The sequence below is a fragment of the Psammomys obesus genome, unplaced genomic scaffold (assembly GCF_907164565.1).
Source record: "Psammomys obesus unplaced genomic scaffold, mPsaObe1.curated_primary_1811, whole genome shotgun sequence".
Lineage (NCBI taxonomy): Eukaryota > Metazoa > Chordata > Mammalia > Rodentia > Muridae > Psammomys > Psammomys obesus.
In genome coordinates this window covers 10,563,447-10,578,504 of record NW_026596120.1, presented here as the reverse complement: position 1 = coordinate 10,578,504, position 15,058 = coordinate 10,563,447, and the positions used below count along the sequence as shown (strand labels likewise).

The 15,058-nt window shown below is 34.3% G+C and overlaps 1 protein-coding gene across 2 annotated transcripts in view; it reads right to left on the bottom strand.

The window, feature by feature from the left end:
* The window catches only part of Stag1 (STAG1 cohesin complex component), a 288,255-nt gene that overhangs the window by 127,059 nt on the left and 146,138 nt on the right, over window positions 1-15,058 (bottom strand). For both annotated transcript variants that reach the window (XM_055629669.1, XM_055629670.1), the window contains exons 8-9: window positions 14,334-14,485; window positions 8,442-8,515 (exon numbers count right to left, since the gene is read on the bottom strand). In XM_055629669.1, the coding sequence (XP_055485644.1) occupies window positions 8,442-8,515; window positions 14,334-14,485 (226 nt within the window). The remainder of the gene's footprint in view (window positions 1-8,441; window positions 8,516-14,333; window positions 14,486-15,058) is intronic.

Here is a 15,058-nt window from a genome sequence, read left to right as displayed (position 1 = left end):
TATACTCAGTAATGTGATTAATAAGTAGTATGGTAAATTTATTTTGAATTGACTGAGGAACCTACATACTAAATTCTATAACAGCCACACTAACTTACATTCTCATCAAGAGTGTATGAGTTGCTTTTTCACCAAACCCTTGGCAGCATTTATACTCTTTGTCTCTTTTAAAATAGCAAAGTACTGTCTGGCAGTACTTTTGATATGTACAGAAAATACTGTTTATATAGGGAATAAAACAAAAGTTTCCCCTTAACACTTCAGCATTGTTTTTAAGATTATAGCCAGCACGACAAAAAAAATTTGGTGTGATCAAGATGGGTGCTCTTTTATTCAAAAGAAGAGAAGTTAACATCACTAGATTTCTGAGGCAGAATGCTAGAATACAGGGCTGAGAATTACAGATTATTGGCAGATGACCCACTGCTCTATCAAATCTTTTGAAATTAATTTTTAAATTCTAACTGTATCACCAGGCACAGAAAGGTTAAGTCGTTAGTCATGCTGGCATTTGCTAGTGGAAGTTTGTAGCTCTCTAAGGCCTTCAGGCAAGTTTGGGAGTTTGTGGGTTATTATGCCCCAAAGAGAGAGAGGGTGGCTTACACTTATGTTCTTTGTGATAGGACCCTGTTTTATAGCATCATCTTAAGATTATCCATTCAGTTTTGTAAGATGAACCTTCCATGTCTGAAGAAAGTACATTGGGCAGCCTTCCTAGAGCAGTGTGCTATTTTCAAGTCCCTTTAAAACAATCAGAGGGTCTTGCACATCCTCCACAGACCACAAAAAGAATCAAGTGGGCAGATTCAGAAGCTAGGCCCAATGATGTCCAGGGAAGCATTTAGGCAGTGTGCTCTGATAGATTTAAACTCAAGAAGACCCAAAAGTCACCAGTTCCATCCACAGAGAATGACAGGCACCTTGGACAGTACTGTTCCTAAACAGGGACATTGGTAAACCTCATGTTTACTGGACTCCTCAGTTCCACAGATCTGCTGTTGATCCAGGTGCCTTTCCCAAACACGCATGTCAGAGAAACCTTACTCTATGTGACACCTGAAAAGTGACTGTACCCTCACAACCTCAATGTCACCAGCAAAACCAGCCCAACTATAAAGATGGAACACAAGGTGCTATTAGAAACTCAGAATTACAGCTGCCAAGGCCACTGAAGTAGAAGCACATACTGCTGCCAATGATAAAAACTGCATAAGTTACACAACACTAAATAAAAGCCTCCATTCTTCTAAATCATAGGCAATTGACTTAGGCAAAAGCCACACACACAAATGGTAGATACAATTGAAATCAAAAAGTTCAGACCTACTACAAGAAATAGAAACGCTAATGAAGACATTAGTACAATGGGTTTTTAGTTAGTTAGTTTGTTTTTTCTTAGGACACCACTGCACCCCCACCCAAATATCAGGACATAAAAGCAAAAATTGACAAATAGGATTATATCAAATAAACCTATCAAAAGAAGCAATTCAAGTGCTGACACATACATTTAAAAAAATTCCTTATCAAGGAAATAAAAATTTCCTACAAGATAAAAAAATCTCAGCTTGGAAAAACTGGCAATTATAAAAATACACTCATACAAAAATGCTGGCAATGTTGAAGAAAAAGAAAAACTCATATATGCAGATGTAAATTAACACAGCCTTAACAGTGAATATAGTATGGAGGTTCCCTCACATTAAAAATAGATCTACCATATGATCCGGTTATTTTCAAATGACTGAAGATAGATCCATTATAAAATCCAGCAACATTACTCTCTCTGTGTGTGTTGTGCGTGCTTAAAGGAAAACAAAGAGAGATGTAACACACCCAAGTACTCTACGGCAGGGAATACAATAGCTAAAACATGTAGTCAGTTTAGGTGAAATCTCATTATAATATCAACTGAAAATCTAGCATATAAATATAATGAAATTCAATTGCAAGAAATGAATGGAACTAAAATGCTATTATATTAAGTGAAAGAAGGCAAACTAAAAGACCTGCACTTGGGGAAGGTATAAAACAAAAAAAAAAGTTGAGTTCAATGTAGAAATAAATAGAAAAAAAAAAAAAAAAGAAATAAATTGAAAATGTGGAATGGGTTTGTATGGGTGTGGAAGGAAGTGGCAATTTTTTAAAAAAAGTAGATTTTACCAGGACGTATACTGACTTCCTTAATTACGTAAAATTCAGACATGTTAATAAAAAAGGAAAAGTTAAGAAATCTTACAAGGTATTGTGAACATTCCAGAAACATACATGAAAAAGGCACATGCTACCTACTGAATAAAATAATTACTTATAAATGTTACAAATCATGGAACCATACAGATATATACACCAAGGCAGCTGAATGGTCCCTAATATAACTGATAAAAATTATATTGATTGAAAATTGTAAAGAAAACAAGAAAAAGAAAGCCTCTAGAAGTTGTAGAGATAGCTCAGTTTTTCAGGGCACACATTGAGAGGACTTGAGATCAAACTTCAGCAATCACACCAGGTGGCTCACAACTGCCTGTAATTCTGGCCTAGGTCATCCAAAACCTTTTCCTTGCCTATGTAGGTACCATGCTCATACACTTAGACACATTCATATACATAAATAAAAATGAATCTTAAGCAAAGAATATTTCCAAAAGCATGAAGAGAAAAATCAAGTGGCAGCAGGCTTAGGACCTCTCAGAAAGAATGAAGTGATAATTTCAAAGTTCCCAACAACTAGTAAGCAAGCAAGCATCTGCTAATCAACACCAATATACTTAGTAAAGCTATCATTCAGAAATAAAAGATAAACAAAAGCTTTCAAAAATAAGTAAATATTGCAAAAAGTATATCTCTACCAGACTGGCTATAAAAGTGAATACTAAAGTGAGAGAGTCCTAACAGTGGAACATAAAATGAACACGATTATTACCATGAAAAAGTAAATCTAAAGAACTTACAAAAGAGCTGATACATGAAAAAGAAAAAAAATATTATCAATATTATCAGAAGACAATACAGGAAAAAAGAAACAAAAGACATACAAAGCAAAGAAAAACATTAACACAAATACAGGACAGAACAGTCTCACCACCAACAACCTTTAGTGTAAATTAATTAAACTCTCTAAGTGAAAGACAAGACTGGCTGAATGTTTTAAACAAACAAAAACTCCTAAAGATATAGAGTATAAAAACAAATCCCACAACAGTAATATCACAAAATCTGAAGGTGAAGAATAGAAGGCAATACTGTGACAACAAAAGCTACAAGTAAACAGTAATAGCTATACTCTAATCAGATGAAACAGATTTATGAGTTAAAAATTATAATAAAATGTACACTTCCTAATAGTATAGAGATCAATTAAGGGAAAATAATTTGTAAGTATCTGTACAACCAACACTATAATGTGTAATTACACAATTACATAAAACAAACATTATTATAATTAAAGTCAAAATAGACATTGATATAGTAATAGCTGATGACCTTAACACATCATGTTTATCAAGAAAGACAACACACCCCCAAGCAAGAAACAATACAGGCTGGAAACACCAAACAAAAATTTATAAAACATTTCCCAAGCAATTACCCAATATACAGTCTCTTATTCCTTCAGCACATCCCATAAAACATATGGTAAGTCATAAAACAAGTTTGTGATAACCAAAAACAAGAAACACCCAGTGAACTCATAGCCTGTATAACAACTTATCAACAATGAAAACTTTAAATAAAAAGACAACTTTTAGAAGGTATAAAAACATGGAATATACAATACTATTTCAAACAATCAATTAGTGAATGCCAAGGTGAAAGAAAATTTAAAAAAGTTAAATATAAAAACAAAAACTACATTAAAAACCTACAGTAATATAGGAAAGGCAAAAAAGAAAAAGAAAAGACAACAGAAATAAACAATAATGTAAGAAAAATTTCAAATAACTTACAGAGACAATAAAAAGTCAAAGACAAATCTGCATGTGGTGGTCATGCCTGTAATTTCACCAACTTGGGTGGCTGAGGCAGGAGGATTATGACAAGTCAGTCATTACCCCGGGGTGAAGAGTGAGACCAGGCTTTAAACAAAAATCTTTAAACAAAAAGACAAGGAAGGATGTGCCAAAACCAATGTTAATAGAAACAAACAAGAGTCTGAGCAGAAATAAACAGAAGTTTTAAAAATATACCACCTATTTCCCAGGTCAATAAAAGGAGAAGCTGTGTTTTTAGCTACTGTAAATATGACAGCAATGAACATAGGTATCTGTGCAGCACAGCATAAATTCCTTTAGGTAAATACCAAGGAATGGTATGGTTGGGTCACATAGGTATTTCTATATCTAACTGTTAAAAAGTTGAATCAGCATAGATGTCCATCAATTGAGAAATAATGATAATATGGTACATACATATAATGACATTTCATTCAACTGTTAAGTAAAGTGAAACTTTAAGATGCTTGTTGAATGGATAGAATAAAAAAAAAGTTATACTGACTGTGGTACATAACCCAAGCAAAACCAATACAAACACCACATTCTCTTCATTATATGTAGATCCTAGCTTCAACTTTTTTGCATTTAATGTGTTTTAACTTTGTAGTACCTCTGTAAGTCAAGAGTAAAATGGGAACAAAGAAGGGTGAGAATTGTTAAGGGTAGGGAAAGAAAGACACAGGTAAAGAAAAAGTAGAGATGGGGTATACTGGGAGAAGACAGCTTTGAACAGGTAGGATGGAAAAGATAGAAGGGGATTAACAAAAATGAAGGGGATTTAAAAAAAAAAAAGACAGGAATATATCTTTTGATAAACCACTAAAAACATAACAGAGTCTGAAGGCAGACACCCTACATGGTTAAAGTCCCACCCTAGAAGGAAGAAGAGACACTAAATAAAAATCCCAGTGTCAGTTGAAAAATATCTCTGCAGGGGTTGCTGGTCATATAGGATGCAGAGGACAAAGCAAAATACTTGATCATGCTGGATAAGTAGAAGACAAGACCCTTTTGAAGGACACTACATACCCTGCCTGTAACATATGGAAAAATCAAGCTGGAATTGAGCTGGAAGTTTCTTCCATGCTGGATAGTTTTCACAGTTCTGGAAGGTCCTATGAAGGTTACCAGAGGTGGGGTATGCAAGAGGAATCAGAGGCAAAAGATAAAAGATAGAAGAGAAATTAATGGCCTTAACCTGCTACAGCCCCTACAAACTGCAATATCAACCTGACAGGTAAGATCTACCAACTGTACAATAGTGCATTACTGATATAGGGTCCTGAATTAGACCCAGTCTCTGAATTTGAAACCTGCTATATTCCTGATACTGTAAACCTGGTCAAAAATCCATGCTTGGTGATGTGATAGATCCTAGGGGGAAGTTTACTACTATCCCTTTGCAAGATGGACACAATGCCAAGCTGCCTATTGAATATGCTTATATGTAGATACAAAAAACATTTTCTCAGCTTTAAAGAGAAAAGCCTCTTTCTGCAGTGAACAGCACAGAATGTAAAGATGTGAAAAGTAAGTGGCAGATGAGGGTTATCCCCAAACAAGACATGTGAAGTACTACCATTCAAGAAAAGAGATCATTATGGAAGAAGATTAAAAGCTGATGCTGCTGTCAACAGGTACACAAGATACTGTCCCTGCCAGCAGTCAGCCATTCATGTGGGGAGCACTTACAAAACTCATAACTTAGTAAAGACAGATTCTGAATGTGGGGAGTCATTATTCCAGCTATGTATCCATTTGATAACCCACTAGGCCTAATAATAGAGTCACACAGATAAACCTGGCTAAACTCAGTTGACCACAGTACAAAGTAAAAAGCCATAAATGTAGAAAATTAGAAAGGAAAAAAAGTGGCCTGATGGAAGTGGGAGATAAGAGGGGTAGGTATGTGTGTAAAGAATAATCAAAATACACATACACATGCATAAAACTGATAAAAAAAAACAAAATTAAAATTCATTATTTTTTTAAAAGACTGGTTTTAAATAGATTAATTGACAAACTTTGCCTTGATTTTCAAAAATACAAAAATTTAAAAAACATCCTTCAATTGATAAATTGGAAAACATAAAACCTGAATTTCATGATACATAAAACTACCAAAATGAAACCAATAATGAGGCTGAATCAGTAGTAAAATTTCTATAGCAAAGAAAGGCAAAAGAGCAAATCACTCCTAATTTCTATCAAATATTTAAAGGAGAAATTGCAATACTTTACGAAGTACTAAAAAAAGATGAGGAACATTCGAAACTGTAAATGTATTTAAAAATTTTTTAAATATACACCAATGTCCTTAATGAACACAGATTAAAAAGAATTTACCTTTATATTAGCAAAACAAATCCAACTACATATCAGTAAGAATATTTGTTTTAGATTTAAATTTACATATATCCCATTCTCTGCTTTCATGTTACTAGGGACCCATTTATCCTCACCTGAACTCTTGCGCTTAATCTTATGATTTGCTTCCTAGTTTTACAGCCTATAACCATACACTCTGTCCTCTCCCAATTATGTTAAGGTATGTATGTATGTATGTATATAATCCTGTTATATTATATAACAGGATTTAAATATGAGAAAGAACAGCCAATTTTTGAGATTCTAGGTTTTGACTACTTTGCTTAATGTTTTTCCGATGTATCCAATTCCCTACAAATCTCATGTCCATTTTTTTATCTCGATAAAAGTCCACTAGATATACAGTTATGACAATTTCATTATCCATTTATGTACAAGTGGACACTTAGGCTCATTCCATGTCCTTGCTGTTGTGCACCAATGAACATGTACCTGACTGTGATATCATATAAATCTATTAGCTACACAACCAGAAATGATAAGAATGGATCATAGGGTAGATCTATTTTTAGAGTTTTTCTTTTTTATTTCATTCCTTTCTTCCTGGTTTTTGAGACAACGCTATGGTGGTTTCCACAATGGCTGTACTAGTTTACCCTCTCATCAGCAGTGAATAAATTTCTCTTTCCCTACATTCTTGCCAGCATTTGTTATTCTCTATTCTTGATTCTAAACTTATTGGGACCTTGGGATGGGATGAGATGAACTCTCAAACTAGCTATGATTTGTAGTTCCTTAATTGATAAGAATGTGGTACACTTTAAAAATAAATTGGGTTTCTAGTTTTGAGAACTGTCTGCTTATTATATTAGTACATTTGTTGACTGGCGTATTTTGTCTTTTATTTCTAAAGTTTTAAAATATGGTCTTGATTAATCTCTACCTGAAGTACAATTCACAAAGATTTTCTCTCATTCTATAGGCTCTTCACTCAGCTGAGCTTTCTTTTTGGAGGGGGTGCTTTCTATGCTGTATCCCATTAATTAATTCTGAGGTTACTTTTTGTGCTACTGGAGTTCTATGCAAAAAATCTTGCTTATGCTTGCAGAAGGGTTTCTCACAAGAAGTTACGCATAAGATAATCTTTTGTGTGTTTTGTATTATTTGGGGGAGGTGCTGCCAAGATTTATGTAGGAAGACAGAGGACAACTTCTGGCTGCTAGTTCTCCATCCACCATGTGGGTTGTGGATTAAAGTAAAATTATCAGACTCAAGTTCAGCTTTTAAACTGAGGTTTCTAAAATAAATATGTCAATGACAGAGTTTAATACTGTACCTTAGGCAAGACATGGAGTACTCAAAATACTAACTCTATTTTCATAGGTCTTTTATAAAGAGTTAAAATATTCTACTAAAATAAAATATCACACACCATTAAACACATATCAAGGATTTCATTGTTTTAAAAATTACTTGACCAATCATGGACTCAAGTGTTTGAAAATGGTACTTCTATCTTCTGAATTTGTATCACATACTACATATAACTTGAGAACTACACACACACACACACACACACACACACACACACACACACACACTATTTTAACTCTTTGCAACATATTTCTATAGGTTTGTCTTCCTTGCTTAAGGGATCATCCTACTGACATAAGGGTATTCTTTTGTTCTTTTTTTTCCTAGCCTTGCTATGGTATTAAAAAAATGACACATAGATAATCTGGCCATGCAACAAGATACTACCATAGAAGAATAGGTAGGAAACTAAAATGTATACAATGTAATGATGACACTTAATAGTATATTACTAGGCTATATACATTTTATGGTCACATTAATTCCTTTTACATCAGTTAGAATGTAAGTACACAGGGTATCACCAATAGTACTAAATGTTCTGAGTTAGGAAGGGTGCTTCAGCAGGAGTGGTAGCAAAGTTTCCTTCAAACATTAAATTAGTATTTGCAGACAATGCTATTTTCCAGAAAAGAAAACAAAATAAAAGTAAATAAAGTTTTATAGCTATATAGACTATGCTATAAATAAGCAATAACTTTTTTTTGGTTAAAAAAATTCTAAATGATTAAAATACCTTACCGGTATCTATGAACAAATATACCCTTAAAAATAGAGTTCATCATATTTTCAATTTCATCTTGATTTTCTTGTAGCTGAAATGAAAAAAAAAAATACAAATTGAAATACTGGTTATTTTATTTGGACTAAATAGTTCCAATTATTCCAAACTACTGCTTAGCCTCATAGTAGTTATCAACCTTTTGCTGACTGTAGAGATTCTGTAGTTTTGCCACATTGGCTTTGGAATCTCTGTCTCTCCATATAAACATGCTAGAAAGGAACAAGGAAGAATGGGGTTGATATTGGTTGACTTTATTATTTCCTTGGAATAAATCTATTTTTGGAATCATCCTTTATGTCTACACATCTCTCCAAACCAGGCTTATATGGCTTAGTTCTGCCTTTGTTGCTTCAGGGGTCATCCTGATTTACATGACATTTCCTCCTTCACAAAGCATCAAATTATTACTCCTGTTTGAGTAGCTTATAACTCAAGTAGGCCTAGTTCCCAATTCATGACAAATGATAGAAAATAGAAATCCTAGCCAGCACTGCTGTAATACAGACACAAAACACAACAGTATCACAGAGGTATACATATTCAGCAACATTACTGCTAAGAGTTAATGTTTAAGTTTATTTACTGTGTAAAAGCAACATAATTGCTATAAAATGGTATCTTATGTGATATTTATCATCCTAATTTTCCTGGAATTGTGTGTAAAATAATTCAGTGAAAAAATTGCCTTTACTGTACACATGTAAGTTAGCCTGGTCTACTTTAAATGTGCTTGGTATACTAGCTTTAGCTTCTAATTGCAATCATCTATACAAAGCCTGTTTTATAATATAACAAACGTTCCACATCAATACAAGGATAGATTGTTTTAAAGATTTGAGGAAATGCAAGAACAGAAAACATAAAATACAAAAAAAAAAAAAGCTGAGACTATAGTTAGTATACTGTACACGTTATCAAGACTGCGTGGCTGACTTTGAGCAGTTACTTCCCAACAATACAGTAGGTATAATAGTATATGGTGCAATTTTGGGAAAGTGTCAAAATTTAAATTACAGCTTTTATTATTAAATGTTCAGTGCTTCCAAACTATTGTAAAATCTAAAAACTCTCGAACCACCATAGGACCATGTATATAAATTTATAATAAATTATTCAAATTATTATAATTAATACAAGTTTGAAAATATTCTTATAATGTATTTATAATATAAAAACTAATTCATTGGAGATATACATTCCAGCTAGCACTACTTAATGAAGCACAGTTTATAATTTACTTCCATAATATTTCAAATATGGCATGTGTTAAGAATGAAAATGTTTTGTAAAAATTTACATAGGTGGATGTCTTAACCTCAGTCCTTCAAAGTGTAATCCAATAGGGAAACATAGTCATAGCATCAAAAATTCCTCTTAAAATGTATTAATATAAAGCAGATATTAAGACACATGACCAAACCTTCGGCAGAGAGCAAGGAATCATATGAAAGAAGGGGGAGTTGGTAAGACCTGGAGAGGACAGGAGCTCCACAAGAACCAAGTATATCAGGACACAGGGGTCTTTCATGAGACTGTTTCTCCAACCAAGGACCATGTACGGATATAACCTAGAACCCCTGCCCAGATATAGCCCATGGGAGCTCAGTATACAAGTGGGTTCTCTAGTAAGGGGTACAGGAACTATTTCTGACATGAACTCAATAGTGAGCTCCTCGACGCCCCCCCTCGAGGTAGGAGCAGTCTTGCTAGGCTACAGAAGAGGACATTGCAGCCAGTCCTGAAGAGACCTGGTAAAGCTAGGGTCAGATGGAAGAGGAGGAGGTCCTTCCCTATCAGGAGATTGGAAAGGGGCAGGGAGGAGATGAGGGAGGGAAGGTGGGATTGGGAGGGAATGAGGGCGGGGGCTACGGCTGGGATACAAAGTAAATAATAACCCATGATTAATATAAAAATGTATTTATATGTCTGCATGCCTATGTATGTGGCCTATGTATGCTCACACATAGATATGCATATGTGCAGAAGCCCTCAGAGGTCAGAAGAGATGTCTGCTCTTCCTGAAGCTCGAGTAATAGGTGATTGCAAGTTACCATGCAGGTGCTGGACCTGAACCTGGTTCATTTTAAGAGCAGAAAGTACCCTTAAACAGCTAAGCCATCTTTCCACATCCACTGTGAAAATTTTCAAGATGGGGACATATTATAACAGAGTGGTTCCTGAATTACATATAATGTATCTCATTAGGAAGAGGACAAATTTGTAGACAGATACATACACAGAAAGACAATCAGATATAGAATGGAGTTTTGTTGTTGTAAACCAAAAACTCAGAAGCTAAGAGAAGCCTAGAACCAGTTTGTCCCTCAGTGTATCTGGAAAGCATGACAGCAATACCATCTTGATCCTGGACTGATATCAACCTATAATACTTAATCAAGGTCGTTAAATAACGAATTAAGAGCTACATTAGATCTTAGTAAAGGGGATATATAGATATGACTGTAAGGGCATATCCATAGAGGGTTAGGCTGTGAGGATTCTGACTTAATCAATGGTTTAATCCATTGACAATCTCAAATTTTCAATACACTTAGAAGATGGCAGAATTGTGGAAGGTGGAACATATTGGATAAAGTGGGTCATCATGGGTAAAGAGTTTGAAATATAGTATTATAACTCTTGTGCCTTCTCTCTGCTTCCTGGGCAGCACCAGGACAAAACAATGGATCCTGCCAACCTTGGACTGAAACCTGCAAAATCCAAAGGCAAATCCACTCTTTTTTCCTTTAAGGTATTTCTCTGAAGTATATAACAGTACTATAAAGCCCTAACAGAAAACTGATACCAGAAGAGTGGGGACATTTTTATCACTGCTTGACAATGAATTTGGAAAAGTTTGGAGATATAGTTTAGTAAAGCCCTAGCATGCTGTAAACAGAGAATGATGTAAGATTCTGGTATGATATTTGAAAAGGAGAATGCCAAAATGTAATTGTGTGTGTGTGTGTGTGTGTGTGTGTGTGGCAGAACCCGGGCTCATGTGATTCAGATCAAAATAAGGAGTATCCAGGAAACTGAACCAAGAGAGTATTCATTTATAGTATGTATTGGCAAAGACTGTCAACATTTCATACTCTGAGACTTTGTGAAAGAAGGCGTATAAAGATGGCAGACTACTCTGAAGAAGAAAATTGAAGAGAGCCATTCAGGTGCGTAATTATTGCTGAATTCTTTTAGCTACATTTACAATGAGAAACAGAAACAAAATCCAGAGCAGAAAGACTTCAAAATCTTAGCTGCATGCTCTTGGCTTCAAACCCAACAGAGGGGATATGGCTGTCCTTAGAATAAAATCCAGAACTATGAGTCTAAACAAATCTAATGTTTCTCTGTAGTACTTTTTAGAAGATGAAAAGTCTAAAAACCACACGGCTTAAACTGTTAGACAATGAATTTCCTTTAAGTAACCCAGTTGTTATAATAGAACCATCAAACAATTATAGTACAGTACAGCATAACTCCTAGATTCTTCAACTGTTGCTCACAACCCCATGGAGGGCTGCATAACTGAAAATTTGAGGACATGAAAAGCTGGCAACAGTAAAAGGCTTGTGATAATTCAAAGATCAAAAATAGAAATATAAATAAATAAATTTTAAAAAATCAAATATGTATTGAAACCAAGGTGCTTCTGGCAGTTCTGGTCCATGCTTTAGCATAGGACTTTATGACAGTTGCTCTTCTGAACATAAAATATGTCCACTTTTCAATGCACATGAGTAGGGGTTTGAAATAAAATGGCCTCCATATGCCATATGGAGTGGCACTATTAGGAAGTGTGCCCTTGTTAGAGTAGGTGTGGCCTTGTTGAAATAAAAATATAACTGGGGGTGGGCTTTGAGATTTCAAAAGCTCAAAACAGCCTAGTTGCACTCTCTTCGTTTTGCCTGCCAGTTTAGATATAGAACTCTCAGAACCTTTTCTAGAACCATGTCTGCCCACATGCTACCGTGCTTCCTACCACGATAATGGACAAATCTCTGAACTTGTAAGCCAGCCCCGAATAAGTTTTCTTTTAAAAGAACAGCCATGGTCATGGTGTTGCTTCACAGCAATAAAAACCCTAACTAAGACAACATGCTACATAATGCCAATGAATCCTGCCTCATATATCTTGGCAATGATTTTACTATACACATAATGACTGGTGTTTCTTACAGACATATGGCATAATTATGGAAAAAAAAATCACTTTTAACAGTTCCTTAGTGTCATTTCTTAACATGTACCAAGTTACTTTATCTTTAAATTATACATTAAAATATTTAATTTTAAAAATCAATTTTGACCTTTAGACTTGTATCTCTTAAAATACTGTTATATAAAACAGGCAGGATCTCTTACTGAACATGGAGTAACAGATTTAGCTAAACTGGATACACAACAGGTCCCAGGGACCAGGCTGTGTGTAGCTCCGTGGTGCTAGAATTCTAGTACAGCATTGAGAAGTCCAGCTCTTTTATGTGGGTGCTGAAAATCTTAACTCAGGTCCTCATGGTTGTGCAACAAGCACCATCTAACCAAGCCATTTCCATAGAATCTAGATTTAGTTTGCTATATAAAAAATAAATAAGTGAGCATATTTTTTAATACAAAAATCTGAATTCATTGCTATATGATAAACTTAAATAAAAACAAAATAATGCTTTGAAAATAAAATTTCTTTTTGGTCTATTAATCAACATTAGGTATTTAATTTGTACGTTTAGTTTATATAGCTATACACTCCCAATACTGTAAAAAGTTCTAGGGTAAAATTGGGTCATGACTGAAAAAGGTTTAAGATGCTTTGGTCCTTAAAATAGTTTCATTTTAATTTTTTGCTTTCTATTATTTGAAATCTCATTATGATTATACACATGTACCTGCTTTATGAAAACTTTTGTTTTAATTAAAAGACTTGTAAAACAAACTACAAATATTACTTCCAATAGGTTAAAACATCATCATCAAAAACAATAAACCTGTTTTCTGAAAGAGACAATTTGGGCTAAAGAAATGGCTCAGTGTTTTAGAGTACTGGGTGTTCTTCCAGGGAACCACATTCAATTACCTGCACCCACATGGTGGTTCACATTAATTTGTTAAATAAGTACTTGGGAAACCTGACTCCCTCTTCTGGCTTCTCTGAGCACTGCACATGTATGGTGCATAAACATATGCAGGCAACATCCTTACCCATAAAATAAAAATAAATCTAAAAACAAAATATCCAAGCTAAAAACACTTTTATTACATCTATAAAAATTACATTGTCAAACCTAAAGTAAGAGCTAAAAGCACTCAGAGACAGAATTATTGCTTACTACATAAAAACTCTTGGACTGGATTCCCTTGCACTGAGAAGGGGGAGGGAAAGAGAGACACCAAATCTGAAACATAGACTGAGGTGTTCTTCTATAACTTTACATTTGCTGTGTCCCAAATGGGATTTCATTAGGTAGTGTACATTCTGAGCCTGTAACATGATAATTGACTTGCCTAATGTTCTGATAATCCTTTTCTAAAATAAGTTTGCATATGGTTCCCTTAATCACTGGTGAATATTCCAGTTTTGCTTTAGAACTTAAAGATTAAATAATTTGAAGCTAAATGTTAACAATATAAGACAGGTACTTATTTTTGTTGTACCATCCATATACCTCAAGTCTCATGTACTCTAGGCTAGCCTTTAATTGATTCTCCTGTCTTGCCTTCTCAAGGTCTGGGACTGTAGTAAGCCATCACAGTCAACTTTAAAAATGTACTTTTTAAAAAATAACAGCAGAAACTATTACATTTACTAAACATTTATGAACCATAAAAGATCAAATTACTATAAAACTTACCTCTTTGCGTTTCTGAAGTAGTAACTCCAACCTTTCATTGGCTCTCTTCCCAATCATTTTATTCCTCTCAGCTTCATATTGCCTCTGTGTATTATCCTGATGAATACTGAGGTTTAAGGCAACATTCACTAGAGCAGTCATCAGCTTCATGGCTACAAAATGAAGAACAACATTATAGTCACCTATGAAATAAAATTTTTTTTTAACGTTTAAGATCAAAAGTTAAAGAGAAGAAAAAATGTTTTATAATACAGGCATAATGTAAAATTAAAAATGATAAGCAGCAGAAATAAATTCATCTTCTTAGCTGTAAATTGACTTTCTCCACTTTAGGAAAGAATAACATGGTTTGTTAATATTGTCTACTTTAAAAGTCTTATCCAAGAAGCTAGACAGATGGTTCAGTGGTAAGAACACTGGCTGTACTTCTAGAAGACCCAGGTTTCATTCTTAGCATTCACATGGTAGCTCCCAGCTGTCTATGACTCCAGTTCCACAGGATCTAATATCTTCTTATGGCCTCTATAGACACTAAGCACACTGGGAAACATTTATAAGCATAAAATAATAAAATAAAAATTTAAAAAGTTGTATCTAAGCTACCAGCACAAAAGATGGAAAAAACACCTTACCTACATTCACAAATTAACTAAGCTTATCCTCTCTTTCTACCACTACATCTGTGTTAAAAATGCTTCCTTTATACCTTTATTTAGGTGAATCAA